The sequence below is a fragment of the Littorina saxatilis genome, linkage group LG11 (genome assembly GCF_037325665.1).
Source record: "Littorina saxatilis isolate snail1 linkage group LG11, US_GU_Lsax_2.0, whole genome shotgun sequence".
Lineage (NCBI taxonomy): Eukaryota > Metazoa > Mollusca > Gastropoda > Littorinimorpha > Littorinidae > Littorina > Littorina saxatilis.
In genome coordinates this window covers 26489821-26508384 of record NC_090255.1, presented here as the reverse complement: position 1 = coordinate 26508384, position 18564 = coordinate 26489821, and the positions used below count along the sequence as shown (strand labels likewise).

General features: G+C 42.7%; 1 protein-coding gene across 8 annotated transcripts in view; it reads right to left on the bottom strand.

The window, feature by feature from the left end:
- Positions 1–15557: 15557 nt before the first annotated feature.
- Positions 15558–18564, bottom strand: part of LOC138980131 (PHD finger protein 20-like protein 1) — a 34236-nt gene continuing 31229 nt past the window's right edge. For all 8 annotated transcript variants that reach the window (XM_070352944.1, XM_070352945.1, XM_070352949.1 and 5 more), the window contains 2 exons: positions 18156–18288; positions 15558–17359 (listed from right to left, as the gene is read on the bottom strand). In XM_070352944.1, coding sequence (XP_070209045.1) covers positions 17232–17359; positions 18156–18288 — 261 coding nt within the window. In that variant the 3' untranslated portion in view covers positions 15558–17231. The remainder of the gene's footprint in view (positions 17360–18155; positions 18289–18564) is intronic.

Genomic DNA, 18564 nt, shown 5'->3' with positions numbered 1-18564 from the left:
GTAGTGTTACATTTCTGTGTACACAAATGCAGAACATGTTTATTGTGACAGCCCTTAGCACCACTGCCATTGTCTCTGTAGTGTTACATTACTGTGTACACACATGCAGAACATGTTTATTGTGACAGCCCTTAGCACCACTGTCATTGTCTCTGTAGAATTACATTACTGTGTACACAAATGCAGAACATGTTTATTGTGACAGCCCTTAGCACCACTGTCATTGTCTCTGTAGTGCTACCTTACTGTGTACACACATGCAGAACATGTTTATTGTGACAGCCCTTAGCACCACTGTCATTGTCTCTGTAGTGCTACCTTACTGTGTACACAAATGCAGAACATGTTTATTGTGACAGCCCTTAGCACCACTGTCATTGTCTCTGTAGTGCTACCTTACTGTGTACACAAATGCAGAACATGTTTATTGTGACAGCCCTTAGCACCACTGTCATTGTCTCTGTAGTGTTACATTACTGTGTACACAAATGCAGAACATGTTTATTGTGACAGCCCTTAGCACCACTGTCATTGTCTCTGTAGTGCTACCTTACTGTGTACACAAATGCAGAACATGTTTATTGTGACAGCCCTTAGCACCACTGTCATTGTCTCTGTAGTGTTACATTACTGTGTACACAAATGCAGAACATGTTTATTGTGACAGCCCTTAGCACCACTGTCATTGTCTCTGTTACCTTACTGTGTACACAAATGCAGAACATGTGTATTGTGACAGCCCTTAACACCACTGTCATTGTCTCTGTAGTGCTACCTTACTGTGTACACAAATGCAGAACATGTTTATTGTGACAGCCCTTAGCACCACTGTCATTGTCTCTGTAGTGTTACATTACTGTGTACACAAATGCAGAACATGTTTATTGTGACAGCCCTTAGCACCACTGTCATTGTCTCTGTAGTGTTACATTACTGTGTACACAAATGCAGAACATGTTTATTGTGACAGCCCTTAGCACCACTGTCATTGTCTCTGTAGTGTTACATTACTGTGTACACAAATGCAGAACATGTTTATTGTGACAGCCCTTAGCACCACTGCCATTGTCTCAGTTACCTTACTGTGTACACAAATGCAGAACATGTTTATTGTGACAGCCCTTAGCACCACTGTCATTGTCTCTGTAGTGTTACATTACTGTGTACACAAATGCAGAACATGTTTATTGTGACAGCCCTTAGCACCACCGTCATTGTCTCTGTAGTGTTACATTACTGTGTACACAAATGCAGAACATGTTTATTGTGACAGCCCTTAGCACCACTGTCATTGTCTCTGTAGTGTTACATTACTGTGTACACAAATGCAGAACATGTTTATTGTGACAGCCCTAAGCACCACTGCCATTGTCTCAGTTACCTTACTGTGTACACAAATGCAGGATTGGCGTTGTGGATGTCAAAAGAAACACACTGAGTCTGACCTTTACCTGGGCAAAATAAATTGTCACTGCACCAGAATATCAAATGAACACAACTTTAGTTTGTAAACTTGCTATATGTTGTACAAGAATATCAAAGCTAGCATCCACGTGTAATTACATTTTTAAAGCACTCAAACAATGTACCTATCATCCTCACTAAATTTTCATGTAAACTAGCAGTGCCTACCCAGCATATTGCGTGGGCCTACCCGCCGTCTCGCATGGGTTTAGCTCGCTGGCACTCGCTCGTGGCTCCTGTGATACACAAACCAAAAGTATGCCCTTAGTAAGTGCCTGTGGTCTCAGAAAGTACCAAAACATGTTGAGCGTGTGGGCGCCTGATCCAATACTGCAGCACAGACACTGACACACACACGGCACTAGGGACAGATGGATGTTTTGATTGATGGAATGAACGAAATGCGCTGAGTAATCGGTCCTGACATTGCTGTTCCTTTCATTAAAAAAGATGTCTCTGTGTTTCAGATGCACTTGGACAATTGCCAAATCTGCCAGCAGGCCTCAGAAATGTGTGTCAGTGCGGAGGATGTTGCCTTCAGATCCAACCATCACCTTGACATTCTCAAGGATGATGGTTAATACCCTTGTTGCTAAAAATTGAAAGGTATGACAAATTTGTAGTTCTTGCAACAATAAGGATAACTGCTTTTGCACTTGCCCAACAAATTTACAGTTTTTGCAAGCAATGGCAGCTGAAATGTTCTCTGTCTTGTTTTCTGATTTCTAACATAAGTAATACCAAAGAGACTCAGACTGCTTAAGTGTCATCTTCATCTCCCGTCTCATCAGATTCTTCCATATCTGCTTCTTCTTCACTCTCCTCTCCTTCTTCTCTCTCCTCTGCTTCTTCTTCCCTCTCCTCTGCTTCTTCTTCACTCTCCTCTGCTTCTTCTTCACTCTCCTCTGCTGGATCCGCTTGTTGGGGAGCTGGACCCGCTTGTTGGGGAGCTGGACCTGCTTGTTGGTGAGCTGGACCCGCTTGTTGGGGAGCAGGACCTGCTTGCTGGGGAGCTGGACCTTAATGAAATGGAAAACAAACACACAGCATACAGACACTTGGGCAACAAGACGGAAGTAATGATGGTGCATGCTTGCATTTTCAACATGCATGTCTTTATTGAGAGGCCCAAGAGGGCCTCTCATATGGATTCACGTAGAATATGCAGTAAGGAGACTTCTCATCCCACTGCGTCAAGATTTGTTCTTGGGTGAAAGTCGTATGAGTTAGTTCCCCTTTATGATAATCTCAAACCAGCAGTTTGTTGTCGTTAATCTCAAAGTGCATTGGATGAGCGCACCTTGTGCTCGGCAATCTGGGGTACTCTGTTGTAATTCAATTGAAAGTGCATTGGAGGAGCGCATTTTTTGCTCGGCAGTCTGGGTACTACAATACATGTACCATTCAAACAAAAATGTATCAATACATCAACACTTTTGGGCCTCGTGTTGACGTTTGGGTCAACTGAATTTCTTGTTTAGCATTCAATTTGCTTCTATGCACATCTGTAATATTTAAACTGGACAGTTTTTTTTCTTCTTCTGCATACCATAATAGTTATAATGAATTGGATGAGCTAAGCAAAAATGTGATTGCTCAACTGCCCCCTTGATTAAGTTTAGTAAGCAATTTTCCAAAGCTCAGTTTATGTTATTTTGAACAGAGAAATAGGATTTAAAATATCACCTGCTGGGTGTTGCAGGAAGTACATGAGCCTGTTTTCATGCTCCAGGATCTGTAGAGACAGAACAAATATATAGATGTTACATGTCAGGTTTTAAGAAGTACATGAGCCTGTTTTCATGCTCCAGCATCACAAGAGAGAGAAAAAAAGAAGCTTACACACTTCTGACATTTCATTCATTTTGTCTTGAGCACAAGCAACTGAACATAACCCTACAAATTCAGTGGTATACAACTTAAACAATCTGTCACATAACTCACTTCAATGGCAATGCACTTTCTGTCCGGGGGTGGGGGTGGGGGGTGGGTGGATTAGCCAGTGAAATAAAAAATATATAAAAAAGACAAAACACCTGTTTGGTGACCATCTTTCGTTGATTCCCTCCCTGTCTGCTGGTGCCTTGAAAGTACACGAGGTGTTGGTCGTAATTCTTCCTTTCGACTTGTGTTACACCGACGTCTGGAAGGTACTTGAATCGCCTTAGTGCCTCGTGCACGTGGTACACCAGTACTGTGAAGAAATAAAATTAGTTTATGACATTCCATTCACTGTATTAATGTGGGGGTCTGTCAGTTCATCATAAATAAAACCACCTCGGTGGCCTTGGTGTTAAGGCGTCCGTCTCGAGGGTGGGAGGTACGGAGTTCGATCCCCGGCCGGGTCATACCAATGACTTTAAAAGTGCTAATCTAGCAGCTCCCCGCCAGGCGCTTGGCATTATGGGTACCGTTCTAGGACTGAGTTGGCTCGGTGCCAGTATACTGTGACTGGACGGGATAGCAGCCTGTGTTGCGACTGCTATTCTAGTGTTGTCGCAGCACGTTAACTTGTCTAAAGCAGCACCACCCTGAGATGATCCTACGTGATTGACTGGACGTTAAGCACCATCGAAATGGAAAATCTTAAATAAACTGTACAAACACAGCATTGTAGACATTGGTATATCCATTCTGCAAAAAATAAAGTGATTAAATCAAACTACCTCACAAGTTCTAAAACAAATACTGGTGTGAGGAAAAATCAAAGAGTAACCAATGTCAGTGGTAGGGGCAGCTGTAGGATATGTTCCACAGAAACATGAGGCAATATACCAAGCCCAAACAAAGGACAACATTCAGACTGACCAAACAGGTCCCAACAAAAAGAGAGTAACATTTGTGGATATTTATGCAATTGTAGTCACTCTTGACATAAATCCTCTGATTGGAGTACAGAGAACGATACATCTAATCAGACTGATGGAATTAATAATTCCAACTCGCATTAGTTATATAATCGCGTGGTAGGCTTTTTCTGGAAAACCTTTGTCTGGAAACCCGGTTTCTGGAACCTCATTTGCTGGAATCCTGTTGTCTGGAATCTCTTTTGCTGGAATCTGCCTTGTGGTATGTTAAATGCTTAACTACCTGGAAAACAGTTTGCTGGAAAACATCTCTTATTTAGACAGTTTGAACCGGAGTTTCGCCTCTCTTAGCCTACGAATTGGGTCACGTTAATTCGACATGTAGGTCACGCTGTGACGTCATAATTGTGCACTCAAGCGTGTCACTACCCGGGAGAGAAGATTTTTTTGTCCGTTTTCGGGGACTTTTCCTTTTGCGATTTTTTAGATCGTAAACTGAAGGGGTTCAGGTCTTTTAATTTGTACCCGCATCCTGTGATTTAGGGTTAGGAACCCACATCCTGTGATTTAGGGTTAGGGTTAGCCCGGGTAAGTGTTTGGAACATACCAAACCCATACCCGGGCTTACCCTAACCCTAAATCACAGGATGTGGGTTCCTAACCCTAAAGTCACATGACATCACAACAAAGATTCCAGCAAAGGTGATTCCAGCAAACAGTTTTCCATCAAACGGTTTTCCAGACAAAGAGATTCCAGCAAAGGCGATTCCAGACAACGGTTTTCCAGATAAAGCTGCCCTCCCATATAATCATATTCAATGCTGTTCAACCAGACTATTAAACCCAGTTAGATATCTCCCTGTGCTTTGAGAGATTTACCAATCAAATACTTCTGTCCACGGTGAATAGTCGCAGAAATAATCACATGTTTTACAGACTTTAAACTCCACAAAACTTGCCATGTATGTAAGGAATGACATCTTCCGTAAATGTGTGCTCTTTGAACTGTCCAGCCCAGTCCTTGGCAGCCTCATGGAATTGCTGTGGCGTCAGCATATTCGGAGTGTCGGGACGAGCCTTAGCAGCCACCATCAGGTCCTTGAAGCCATCCCACACCATCTGAATAGCTGCTGGGTCCACGATCTGGACAGCCTCTCTGCCCTGTTCTGCTTCTGGGGCAGCACCGTCAACAAGAATTCTCTGCCGTCGCGGGCCATGAGTCGCCACAAGCACCGCCTGTAATGTTCGACGACAAAGATTTTACCCTTGATACTCACTCCTCTACCATATCTGGCAACGAAATATGTTTAAGAAATGTGCACTGTGGGGTGACGTTTTGTCAAAACATTGCTTCCATACATTCTGCACAAGTGTCTGGATATCCCAACACCGTTTTTAGCTCATTTTGATTTTATTGACCAAATTTACAAATGGGTCAGAACAGAAAGCTCACAATGAAATTAATGATGAATGCTCTTACCTGCTCATCCAGAGAAAGGTGATGCTGTGCCTCCAAGACCAACAATGCCTTTGGGGTTGTTCTGGGCAGCACTCGGCCAGTCTTCTGTTGAAGAGCCTCTTTCAAAGCCGGCTTGGGCACAGACTGTAGCTTGATTATGTTCAAGGGGCCCCGGTCCAACACTCTGACAATGGGGAGCTTGTCAAGAACAATCTGAAGTTGGTCACCTGTACAGCGATGAACAAGTAAACGGTTCATTTAAAAATCCATGTAGTAAATGTAATGTTTATTTTGAACAGTGCAAAAGCTACGACTTATTTTCAATGACAACTGAACAAACCACCCCAAGATAGATTTCTGTTGGTGCCACTTGTATGTTATTTTTCTGTTGTTGTAAACATCATCATTTGAAAAATATTTCCACAAACCGTTGAGTTGCGTCCAGGTATTGATACTGTTCTTCCCGTCATCTCCCTGTGTCTCAAAGAACTGGAAATCGATTTTTATGTTCTTCAGTTCATCCTGCAGCCGTGTCTTGTTGCCTTGGTACAAACAGAAGGTCACCACCTGCAAGCATTGACAATACTATGAAGTTTAAAAAAGAAAAACCAATGTCAAGGAGATAAGCTAACAAACACTCTGTCAGATTGTCCAAAAGCTGAATACTATTTGAGAAAAAAATGTTGGTCCCAAACGGACAATATCATCATTGTACTTTTCATTTAGTGTACATTGAAAGACTTTTGTACTCTCCGATCTTCAAACAAAAGTTAAATCATGAACAAAACATACTCTCCGACCTTCAAAACTAAAGTGTTTTCAAAATATCAAATGTTTCGAGTGCAGTTTGTGTTACTTTGATAATCATGTATGTCCTCACGGTCCAGCTATTCAAGTGTCAGAATTGGGGCTAGTCAGGTAGTGGAGAAATCGTCCTGGAATGGGTTGGTGTAATACCACCACCATACCTGAGCACGTCTCCCCATCTGCTATATACTGTCATAGATAAATAGTCATAATAATTAATAGTCGATATAAACCTTTTATTTCTTGTCTAATTTATAAGTCAATTATCATGAATACAGATCTCTGAAACATTGTTATTAATTTCATCTTTTATTATGGTACCCTCTCTTCCATATGAGTTATGACTGTGGGCTGCATAATTAATGATTTGGTGATCTTGTAATTTTATGCCAAAATTGAAAGTCATGTGACCTGGTTGAGGAGTTTGTTTGTAATCCTCATGCGGAGATGCAACTCGTCAGGGATCATTCTCTCATAAGGTATGAAGGGAAGAAGGTCCCTCTGTATGTAGCCAAGGGACTCTGCACAGTTTGGCTGGAGGCACTCGTCTTGCCGTTGAGCTGTGCGTTGGACAACCCAATCCTCTGTAATAAGAAAAAAGGACAGGAAAAAATTAGCTTGAGAACTTTCAATGACTTTCAATGATTTGTGTATCTATAAGGATTGATAATGATACGAATAAATACAAATATATATCATTTTTGCATCAACTTACTGGAAAAGTCGGCAATGTCATCTTTTGAGCAATAACACCACGGACAAAAGTATTTCGCATTTGCTGCGTTGATACCCTTGATAAGAGCCATGGCCTTCCAGTCGGAGCACAGCAACCTGTTGAGGAAAAAAAGAGTGACAAACTGACAAAATATGCCTTTTCAGTTTTCAACACATTTTTTTGTGTGGGCAAAACAAAACAAATCTTACTTACTTTTTAGATGTGTCAAAAATGGGTGTGTTAAAAGAGTTAAAGTGGGTGCCTTATTCCAAAGACAATTACAAAGCAATGTTTCCCCAGAGTCAAGTCAGTTTGAAATGGAACATAAGAAGTGTCCACATGGTGATATGGCCAACCAACTTTACACTTCTTTTTCGTGGAAAATGTCCCAACATGTAATAGTAACAATACAACAATGAAAATTTGCTTTTTGAAAACGTAATCCACACATGGAAAAGTACATGTTTCATACCAGGCCACTTTTACAGTTTTCCCTTTGACCTGGTAGCCGTGTGTAGCTGCTTGTTGCATCTCCTGCATTGTTTGTCTGGATGCCGTTTCAAAAGTTCTTCTGTCTTCTTTCCCTGTGTTAGACCAAATGAAAAAAAGAAACAAACACTTATCAACATGAAAAAAAAGGAACATAACATGATAAACTGTTTCACATCACTATGAATGTTTTACGAGAATATATGAGCTTAGTTCTTTCTTTATTCACTGAAAGATAAATCCAGTAGAATTCACTCATACTGTTATTGTCATATTTTGTTTCTGGGAGTCCAGAGGGACATTACCTCTTTTTATTCTGCCTGTCTTTAGACAGACAGAATTTTAGAATAGGGAGATACGACGTGGATCTGTGTGTAGTAGTAGTAGTGTGCCGCGGAAGTGCCGACTCAAATGTGTGACCGCTAATTCCTTTGATACCTGTGTACTGAACAAGCCGCCGTTTTGCATGTTGCTTTGACTCACAAATTCTGTGTTGTACTCTTGAACATTTTCCAAACAACACTCAAACAGTTTCAAAACTTTGAAAGTGGCGAAATCTCTTATCAAATCACGCTGAGCACAGGAAGTCACGTTAAACCACGACAAGTGACAGACGTAAAACTCCTAGACTTGGTCAACCGTGAATGACAGGCAGAATCTTGATGTGACGCGTCACCTTGTTTTTTATTGTTTCCCAAATTTACATTCTAGGAGTAGAAGAGCCGTGAGGGGAATTTGTACCTTTCCTTCTCACTGGTGTGGACAAGTGGAGGATTTATGTCTTTGCATTTACTTAATATCATATTATATGCTGCTCCATAATAAGAGACAAATGTGTACTTTCTCTGTGTGTTATCTATATATATATACGACTAGTGTCTGTGTGTCTGTGTGTCTGTGTGTGTGTGTGTGTGTGTGTGTATCTGTCTGTGCGCGATGCACGGCCAAAGTTCTCGATGGATCTGCTTCAAATTTGGTGGGCATATTCAAGTAGACCCGGGACACGACACAACCTGGTCGATATTTCAACACGTGCTCTCAGCGCGCAGCGCGGAACCGATTTTGGTTCCACCTCAGCTATTTTGGTTCCACCTCAGCTTACCCGGGCCCCCATACCGACACACCATAGCCGCTACACCACATCACAACGCCAAAGTTCTCGGTGGATCTTTTTCAAATTTGGACACCGTATTCAGCTACACCCCGGACACAATATCATCGATGAGATATTTCAACACGTGCTCTCAGCGCGCAGCGCTGAACTCATTTTCGTTTTTGGGTTCATTTCACCATTATAAGTAACTCTTCCTTATCTTCTCCAGTGTTTGGCGTTTATCTCCCTTCCTTCGTGTGGCTTTCCCGTTCAGTTGTAAGTTACTACACTGCGCCTGTCCACTGCGCTGAGCGTCTTCGGATATTCCCGGCGTTCTGTTACTGTTACCTATTTTTAGAAGGTCAACGCAGTGTACAGAACGTAAATTGGACCCGTAAATTATCCTCACTGTAAAAGTGCAAAGGTCGAATCAATTTATAGCCACGCGAAAAATACACTGTCATCTATCTCTCTATAGATACGGCTTCTCTGTGTTTGTGTGTGTGTGTGTGTAAGTGTGTGTGTCTCTATGTAATCAACACCTGTGCATTCTTCAGTTCTGTTTGTGATGTGGTCTGGCGGCTTTTGTGTAATTTTATGTACTGGCCTTCCTTTGAGAAGCCATAATTTGCTCAGTCCTGTTTGAGTGGAGTTCGCCTCCAAAGGTGATTAACACGGTTACATTCGTCGACAAGGATGGGACTCGACATGGTCAGGAATGGCATTATGGCCACTGAATCATTTTCGTGCTGTTCCCATTCCACGAATCTGGGAGGGACCTAAGCTTGGCGGGTCCATAGTTCGGACCCGGCGAAGCCGGCGTACGGCTCTAAGTACTTCTTCCCGGCGAAGCCGGCTACCCGGCGAAGCGGGTATTCATTCTAGTATACATATATGTGTGTGTGAAAGATAATGATGGAGCAAGTGTAATTAATACAAACTCAATCACAAAATTTAGCACCTACCCATATACAAAACCAATGTGAGTTCATCATTGGGGGAGCTTTTCCGGGTGTACCGTCCATTTTCGACTGGCGGAATCAGTTTGCACACCGCCCTGACTGAATCTTTGTTTTTAGTTATTTTTGCACCATCACTGGCAAAGCGCAGCCAGATGGTGATGGTGTCTTCCACGGTGTTCAGCAGTGGTCTGTTTTCTGGAAGGTCCAAGAGGTAATGGATCATCTCAGGGATCTGTCTCATGCACCCGTCCCGTATCTGTCCGTGATACAAAAAAATGCATTTAAACATACGTTTTTGGCATGTTACATAAAAATACATTTCATAGAAAAAAAGGAAGTTTTTTTTAATATGATTATGACTCAATGAGAACAGTTTACCAGAATGTATGCAGCCATGTTCCAGGCATTATTTGCAAACTTGAATTACGTGTGTGTGATTTACTAAAGTACACACTTATGATTTGCTAACCTATTGGCTGAGTTTAAGTGAAAGTTTGTTATTTTTTTCTTTCACATTGTTTAACGTCTAGCTGACTACACAGACCCGTCTCGAGACTGACGTCCTTAAGTTGGTTATTTGTGTCATTGACAATACAATGCTGAAGGGTAACAAACATGAAGGAATATCAAGTATATTATCCTTATAATCAACAAACAAAATACTAGCACATAAACATCCCAAAAGATAAAAACAACAACAACAAACAAGGCGCAAAGCACTCCAATATTATTATTTCAGCATTGTATTGTCAATGACACAAATAACCAACTTAAGGACGTCAGTCTCGAGAAGGGTCTGTGTAGTCAGCTAGACGTTAAACAATGTGAAAGGAAAAAATAACAAACTTTCACTTAAACCACTTCACACGAAAGCTTTCCCGTTACACCATCAACATTATCACCACCATACATTTCCTCCCCTCCCGTCCCAGCGTAATATTCTTTCTGTCTAAAGACTGAAAGAATAAAAACAAAGCAAAATTATAAATGACTTACTCCATGGAGAGGAGATATGTCGAAGCTTGTTCCCAACCTCAGGGATTCTGCATTGAGAAATTTTTCTGGAGGAATCTGGAGTCCAGCTTGCATTCTCAGGGCCTGCAGGGCTTTGTAGGAAATCCTGTGTGTATCCTTGACCCTGAGGATCTTGTGGGTAGACTCCATTCTCTCTTCAGCCTTTGTTCTGTCATCTGCTTGGGGTTGGCCTTTCACTTGAAATGTATATTTATCGTGATCTGCAGTTTCGATTGTTACTGATGCACATGTGTCCACAGAGGTGTCTGCAAATATAGTTTTCAAAACCTGTTTCATTTGTTTTTTGCGATTATATCGCCCCTGTCTGCCCATAGCTGAGTGGCGTAGCCATTGTTTGGCAAATGTCCTGTCTTTAACTTCCTTGCGACACTTGGCAAGTTTCTCTTTTAATTTTAAAAGTTGTGCTTCTTTCTTTCGCAGTTCTTGTTGTAGTTGAGTGTTGGCTTGCTCTTTTATAGCTAGTTCAGCTTGAACTCGTTGAATATGTTGGTTACGAAAATGTATTTGTTGTTGTTGAACACCTATTGTGTACTGGAGGTGATGATAATATGCCATTTGTGGATGATGAATTAATGCTTGACTATGAACGAAATTGTATTTGTTGTTGTTGAACACCTATTGTGTACTGGAGGTGATGATAATATGCCATTTTGTGGATGATGAATAAATGCTTGACTATGAAATTCAACTTGTTTCCGTTTTCAACCATGTTGTATCCACATCACTGAGAAGCAATATATATATATATATATGTCGCTTCATCTGAAAAAAAGAACAGTTTTGAAAGGCTTATTTTTTTTTCTTTTATTAAAATGCTGTTTAAACAACAATCAAGTTAATCAGTTAATCAAAAATTATGCCATACCAAATCGTACATCATCACACCACATTGATTGTCAAGTACTCAGCAAACCAGACTGCCTAAAAGTACAAGATTTAAGGTTCTCAACACAATAGCATCTGACTCTTGAGTTCAAATGTAGTGTTACGTACTGGTCAGTGATACAAAAGGAATATTATAACCAAGTTCAGTCTCAGTTCCAACACCAGTCACTAGTCCATTGTGGCCCGGCAATGCTATGATATAACCATAAACATAAAGTACTAACAAAAATAACAGTTTGATCAGTGCAGGTAGAACACGAAGCTAACAAGAAGAGAAAACACACACGTTTCGGTCAATTCTTGGAACTTTAAAAGTGATTCAGGGTTTGAACACCGATTTTCATCCATGCTGTTTTCACATCCATGACTGATGGCGGTCGTCAAGTTACGGCGTCTGCTCTCAGTTTGAGTCTCAATTTTCTATTACAAATTGTATTACTTTAAAAATTCATAACTCGGGTTAGACTTATCCAATCTCACAGTTATATATACCATTGGAATGCTGATTTTCTGCTCTTTCAAGTGATATAGATTAAAAAAAATATAAAAAAATAATGATTTTTTTTGTAATTACATGTACACAAACATACATCGACAACAAACACAAGTTACTGCCCCCAAAAAGCAAAACAAACAAACAGCAGCTATCACGGCCGCTGCCGTAAACTGGGTCTGAGCTGGTAAAGTAACTAATAATATTGACAGTTTATTTTTAATTGAGTGTCTCCTATAAATCTCATTAATTAGAGCGTACGTTTACTTAAGTCAATGCTGAACCTAAATGTTACTTTAAACCTACTTCTCGTGTCCAAGAGAGTTGGTTCAGTGTCATGGAGAAACAAAATGGTCGCAGCACTGATCGTCTGCATGGCCGGCTGACTCGACTCAAAGAGCCTACATATATACAAGATCTTTGCTCGACTCATAGAGCAGAGAGAAGCCGTATTTTTTGAGAAACCAAACTGGAGGGAGGGTTGTACAGAAAGTAAACACTGCCGCGGTCTGGCCCCTTGCCTGTGCGTGCCAGGCCGTTGAGGGTAATTATTCTTGGCTTATCTGACAGCGCCTGGTGATACTGCTGCTGGGGCTTCGCCTTTCGCGGCTTTACACCCGACGATCTTATGAGTGGTCCTCTGCAGCGCAGCCACTGGCCCGTACAGCTTGTTGTGCAGGGACTCCGGCAATGGCCAGATTTCCTCTCTCAGCACCTGGTGGTTCCTGCAGTCTCGTAGGATGTGGGCCGTGTCCTGCTCTGCTTCTCCACAAGAACACATGGGGGAGGGCACAACATGCAGCTTCTTGTGGAGATGCTGGTTAAGTCTGTTGTGTCCCGTTCTCAGGCGGAAGATGACCACCTGCTGTGGCCTGTGGCTGGGGCGTCCTGTGCAGAGACTCAATGATGGTCTTCATCTCTGTCAGGCTCACAGGGTTGTTCTCTTGCTCATTTTCTGCACCCAGCTTTGCCATCCTGTCCGCCTCTTCGTTTCCTTGTACACCACAGTGGGAGGGAATCCATTGCAGTACTGTCATCAGGCTCTTGATGTTGTGTGGAGCGTGTCCAACTGAGACAGTTTGCTACTGGTCCGATTGCTTGTAGTACTGACAGAGCGTCAGTCAGGAAGACCACGTGGTTGTCATGGTTGACAGGCTCTGTCGTTGATGGTGTATCAGTGCTGCATGGATCAGTGCTTGTACCTCAGCTCTGTAGTTTGTACAGTGGAGGCCTGTTGGTATAGCCTCTGCTTGCCACTCTCCACTGGGGTACTGGACATACACCCCCGCTCCTCCATTTTTGACGGCCTCTGTGGCTGACCCATCAGTATACACCCGTATCCATGCTTCTTGGGGGTACCTTTCTTCAAGCATGGCAAGAGTCAGGGCTTTTTTCGTCACATTGCTCTGCTCGTCCTTTGTTGTGAGGTAGGGGACACGGGTCTGTATGTCCAGGTTTCCTTGTCTGTCTTCCCAGGTTTGGGCGTCAAGGGAGAAAGATGGTGGCTCCACTAGCTCTGGCATCTCTGTCTGATGTTTCTTCTGCAAAGCCCTTGCCTCAAGAGCGAAGCTTGATCTTTTCAGCCTGCCTAAGGACATCTTCTTGAGTCTGTCACTCATTGGATGGTCATGAGTGCACTGGTACTTGGTGGCTTGTACCATTGTTTTGCAGTCTCGCCTTTTGCTCAGTGGAGGAATGCCAGTCACCTGTTCCATCTTCTGTATGGGTGTTGATTTCATTGCGCCCGTGATGATTCTCAGCGCTTGGTTCTGTACTTTGTCTAGGGCCTGCTGGTGTGTCTTGGCTGCTGTTGCCCAAGAGCTTGATCCGTACTCGAGGTGCGGTCGTACAGTCCCCTGGTAGACTGATTTCAAGATCTTCTCGTTTGCACCCCAGTGTGATCCAGCCAGCTTCCGCAAGATGTTTAGTTTTCTCCTGGCCTTTCCCTCTGCATTCATGATGACTGTGTTGTTTCCAGGTCATGCGCTTGTCATAGGTGACCCCCAGGTATGTTTGCTGGTCTTCAAATTTCAGGGGTGTGTCACCCAAGGTCAGTTTGCCAGGTGTCGCTTTGGCAGAGAGTGTGAAGAGAGTGGCAGTGGTCTTCTCCCTGTTGATGGTCACACACCAGTCTTCCGCCCACGCTGCAACCTTTTCTAGGGCAAGTTGCATCCTGTAGGTTGCTGTGGTTGCATACTCTTCCGAGCACCAGAGAACAAGGTCATCAGCATACAGTGCCGCTTGGACTCCCTTGGGCAACTCTGGTACCAGGTCGTTAATGAAGAGTATGAATAGCGTGGGGGAGAGTACTCCTCCCTGTGGAACTCCTTGGCGTAGTAGCACCTTTCGGCCACAGTGACCGTCCACCAGCACTCTGGCCTTTCGGTTGTGCAGGTACGACTTGGTCCACTGGTACATGTTGCCTTTGACGCCGGAACGTAGGAGCTTCACAAGGAGTCCATCTTTCCAGACCTTGTCGAAGGCCTTCTGCAGGTCAATGAAAGTGGCCAGGGTGACCTTCTGGGCCTGGTAAGCATCCTCTATGACCTGGCTAAGGTGTGTTGTCTGGTCCTCCGTACTTCTGTGCTGTCGGAAGCCGGCTTGTTCTGGGACGATGATGCTTTCTGATTCCAGGTACAGCTGCAGGCGCTGGTTGACAATACGCTCCATTTTATAATCTAGTGATTTTGATTTTTTTGTGCGGGCGTGCTCTCTCTATCTCTCGTGTGTATGTGTGTGTGTGTGTGTACGTGTATGCTTGTGTGTGTGTGTGTGTGTGTGAACGGGGTGGGTTGGGGGCGGTGGGGGGTTAGGGACTAGTAGTGAAGCATAATTTTGCTCATTTGATATTCTACTTTGCATGTTTTCTGAGATGTATTATGAACTGTACAGCCACATTGTGTAAGATGGTGAATAAGATCTGACATTTAGAAATTAAATTTATTTGCAAATTTCCTCTGTGTGTTTGTGCGTGTGTATACCTCCATGCATGAGTGCGTGTGTGAGAGTGAGAGTGATATAGAGAATTACCTATTCAGTCAGTAGTATTGATGAGCCGTGTGTGTGTGTTTGTGTGTGGTTTGGGGTTTGCTTGCCTTCCAATTAGCATGTGTGAGCAATAAAGAGAGAAAAAGATGTCCAAAAATTGTCAATGTAATTTTAGAGAATAGTTATTACTACGTTTTTCGGTTTGAGTGTTTTGTGCCTGCCTTAATGTTTCTTTCTAATAATAAAAAAAATATTTAGGAAGTGGATATTTTAACACTCAAAATTACCTCTCTCTCTCTCTCTTTCTCTCTCTCAATCAGTGGCACCTGGTTGCTCTCTCACAGACAAACACGCTACTCATTGTAGAATCATGACTAACTTTTATTCATAAATACATGTACACTTGTTTGACTGGTCCCCAATTCCCGGCTCAAAAATGAGGTTCAATTAACAAAACATTTTCAAAAAGAACACATGTGGGTCATATTTCACTCAAAGGCGTACTTAATATAAGCACATGTTATTGTCTTCATGTCTCCATAAGACACACAGGTCAATTTTTCCGATCTTCCAGGTCAACTTATGTGCAGACCTGCCAGTGACTTATCCCCCTTCGTGTGTACAGGTACACGCAAGCACAAGACCAAGTGCGCACGGAAAAGATCCTGTAATCCATGTCAGAGTTCGGTGAGTTATAGAAACACGAAAATACCCAGCATGCCTCCCCCGAAATCGGCGTATGCTGCCTGAATGGCGAGGTAAAAACGGTCATACATGTCAAAATCCACTCGTGCTAAAAACATGAGTGAACGTGGGAGTCTAAGCCCATGAACAAAGAAGAAGAAGAAGAAGACACACAAGTTATTGTGGGCACAGAACTAGTGAATACAATCTTCTTCCTTTCTTTCTTTCTTTATTTGGTGTTTAACGTCGTTTTCAACCATTCAAGGTTATATCGCGACGGGGAAAGGGGGGAGATGGGATAGGGGAAAGGGGGGAGATGGGATAGAGCCACTTGTTAATTGTTTCTTGTTCACAAAAGCACTAATCAAAAAATTGCTCCAGGGGCTTGCAACGTAGTACAATATATTACCTTACTGGGAGAATGCAAGTTTCCAGTACAAAGGACTTAACATTTCTTACATACTGCTTGACTAAAATCTTTACAAACATTGACTATATTCTATACAAGAAACACTTAACAAGGGTAAAAGGAGAAACAGAACCGTTAGTCGCCTCTTACGACATGCTGGGGAGCATCGGGTAAATTCTTTCTCGTCCCAACCAATATGGGACTCCCCCTAACCCGCGGGGGGTAATGTTCTTCCTATTTGAAAGGTTTTGTCCTTCTCATTTAACCTAACCAATACATGTCAGTCACTACAGATCTGTCCAGTTTATTTACATGGGACTGGGAGTACAGCATCCTTCAAGTTTGGACACATACGAAAATTCAACCACCTAGCCGAGTTCTGAGCATTTTTTATATTTTTTCTTGAATCAATTTTCGTAACTGAAGCCAATGTCAATATGCAAAACTAATTCTGCACAAACTTTTCCTGAAGTTACATTGTACTTCAAAGAATCATCTGCAATGATCTTCATCTAGGTGGTGTCACACAAAAGGTCACAGAATCATCTCCACGCAACAGTGACCTTGATTTCTTGGGGTCACACAGGAGCTCAACAGATCACATCTTGGCACCAACGACCTTCAACTTGTCTGACTCGCACAGGACGTCAAAAGATAATCTGTAAGCAGTAAATTACCTTGAACTTGATGCAATCACACAGAAGATAAAAGAATCACCACCAAGCAGCAATGACCTTGATATTGTTGGGAACACACAGGAGGTCAATGGATTCTCTGTAAGCACTAATGGCATTGAACTTGTTGCAATCACACGGACGACTAAAGGTTCACCGCCAAGCAGCAATGACCTTGAACTTGCTGAGGTCACACCAGAGGCCAAACGATCACCTCCAAGCAGCAATGACCTTGATCTTGTTGGAGTCACGCAGGAGGTCACATGATCATCTGTAGGCAGCAATTGCTTTAACCTTGTTGAGGTCACGGGCCAGACGGTAGAGGGAGTGTTTGAGGGCTGGGATAGTGCTGAAACAGCCTGCCGCCTCCACTCCAAACTCCTGCCGCTCCACAGCTGTCACAAAACACATCAAGAGTAAATCTAACCATCAAAACACTGATAAAATAAAGAATGATACTTGGGTTTTGGATATGGTTACACTGACCTACTAAGTGTGTCTGGTTGGTGTACACATGTAAATAGGCCTAGTGAAATTGAACACTTTATCTGTACATATTTATTATGATATAATATGCGTGTGGAAGGAGTGTGAAGTTTGGATGCATACACCATAACAAAATCCTGTGCTTTGCATTTGGTAAATAAACTGTTTGACTTGACTTGACTGACTTGAAACATTCAGCGGGTGGTGGGGGAGTTCATCCTGACATCAAGTGTTCAAACACACATATGCACGCAAGCATGTACACACACACAGACACACACCAGGCCTGAAAGTGGCGAGTATTTAATCACCATGGCGAGTAGAAACATGTAACTGGCGAGTAGAAATGTTCATCTACTTGCCAAATGCGAGTAAAGTTGCGGAAACAAATTTTTGGTTTGGCAAGTAAAATTTGCTCTCTGGCTAGTACATTTTCAGAATCACTAGCCAAAGATGAGTACACCATTTGTTGGACTTTCAGTGCTGCACACACACACACACACAGTGACACACACACACAAACAGTGACACACGAAAACACACACTGTGATACACACACACATCTACACACACTCACACAGTCAGTCACCCAAACCCACACGCACACAGTCACCCAAACCCACAGGCACACACACACAAAGGTATGATCAATTCACACAAACCCACAGGCACACACACACAAAGATATGATCAATTCACACAAACCTCCAATCTGCTGCTCCAAGTCATCCAGCTGATGTGAGAGGTCATCCTGAACTGTTCGCACGTAGCTCAGCACAGACAGCTTGCAGTCAGTGAACGGATCACGCTGAATTACCACTGCGGCACCTTCAGCTGCCTGTAAACATCACAGCCACAGAATAAAAATAAGCAAGTTTGAAGGATACAACTTAACTGCCCTACTTCTGCTTCGTTCATGGGCTGAAACTTCCACCGTACACTCGTGTTTTTTTGCACCAGGGGTTTTTCACGTGTATGACGATTTTTACCCTGCCATTTAGGCAGCCATACTCCGCTTTCGGGGTAAGCATATTGGGTATTTTCGTGTTTCCATAACCCACCGAACTCTGACATGGATTACATGATCTTTTCCCTGTGCACTTGATCTTGTGCG